General features: G+C 59.4%; 1 protein-coding gene across 1 annotated transcript in view; it reads left to right on the top strand.

Annotated features, from left to right (window-relative positions):
- Nucleotides 1-85: 85 nt before the first annotated feature.
- EMH_0028750 (uncharacterized protein) overlaps nt 86-799 on the top strand; it is a gene marked incomplete at both ends in the record, with an annotated part of 1,162 nt that continues 448 nt past the window's right edge. Inside the window, one exon of the mRNA XM_013494199.1 lies at nt 86-799. Coding sequence (XP_013349653.1) covers nt 86-799 — 714 coding nt within the window.

Genomic DNA, 799 nt, shown 5'->3' with positions numbered 1-799 from the left:
GCAGCAGCAGCAGCAGCAGCAGCAGCAGCAGCAGCAGCAGCAGCAGCAGGGTTATTAAAATATTTTGTAGTAGCAGCATGCGGTGATGTCTCTACGCTCTATCGGCACATCCGCAGCACCTGCAGCAGCAGCAGCAGCAGCAGCAGCAGCAACAGCTGCTGCTGCTGCAGCTGCTGCTGCTACTGATGACACGGAGGCAGGCACTAAAGTACAACCAGCAGCAGCAGCAGCAGCAGCAGCAGCAGCAGCAGCAGCAGCAAACGATGATGGAAGCCCGCGGAGCGTGTTGTATATGAGCAGCAGCAACTTTAGCCGCAACAGCAGCAACAGCAGCAGCAGCAGCAGCAGCAGAAGCTGCTGCAGCAGCAACAGCAACATCAGCTCCCCCAGGATGTATAGTCCCAGCAGCAACAGCAGCAACAGCAGCAGGAGCAGCAAACGACAGGAGAACCGCTGCATCTGCAGCAGCAGCAGCAGCAGCAGCAGCAGAGCAGCGCACCCCGTCAGCAGCAGCAGCAGCAGCAGCAAGAACAACAACAGCAGCAACAGCAGCAGCAACAACCCTACAGGCGGCCGCTGCAGCAGCAGAAGCAGCAGCACATCTGAGTATGAAGGCAGCGGCAGCTTTGGGGAAGTGCAGCAGCAGCAGCAGCAGCAACAGCAGCAGCAGCAGCAGCGGCTGCTGCTGGCAATCGATGAAGCAGAGAGACTCGCGAGCGTCACCCTAGAGGCACAGCAGCAGCAGCAGCAGCAGCAGCAGCAGCAGCAGCAGCAGCAGCAGCAGCAGCAGATTTGGCTG

The sequence above is a fragment of the Eimeria mitis genome, genomic scaffold (assembly GCF_000499745.2).
Source record: "Eimeria mitis Houghton genomic scaffold, Emh_scaff1070, whole genome shotgun sequence".
In the NCBI taxonomy this organism is placed as follows: Eukaryota; Apicomplexa; class Conoidasida; order Eucoccidiorida; family Eimeriidae; genus Eimeria; species Eimeria mitis.
Note: the sequence above shows the minus strand (reverse complement) of the source record. Positions and strands in the feature narration are given on the sequence as shown.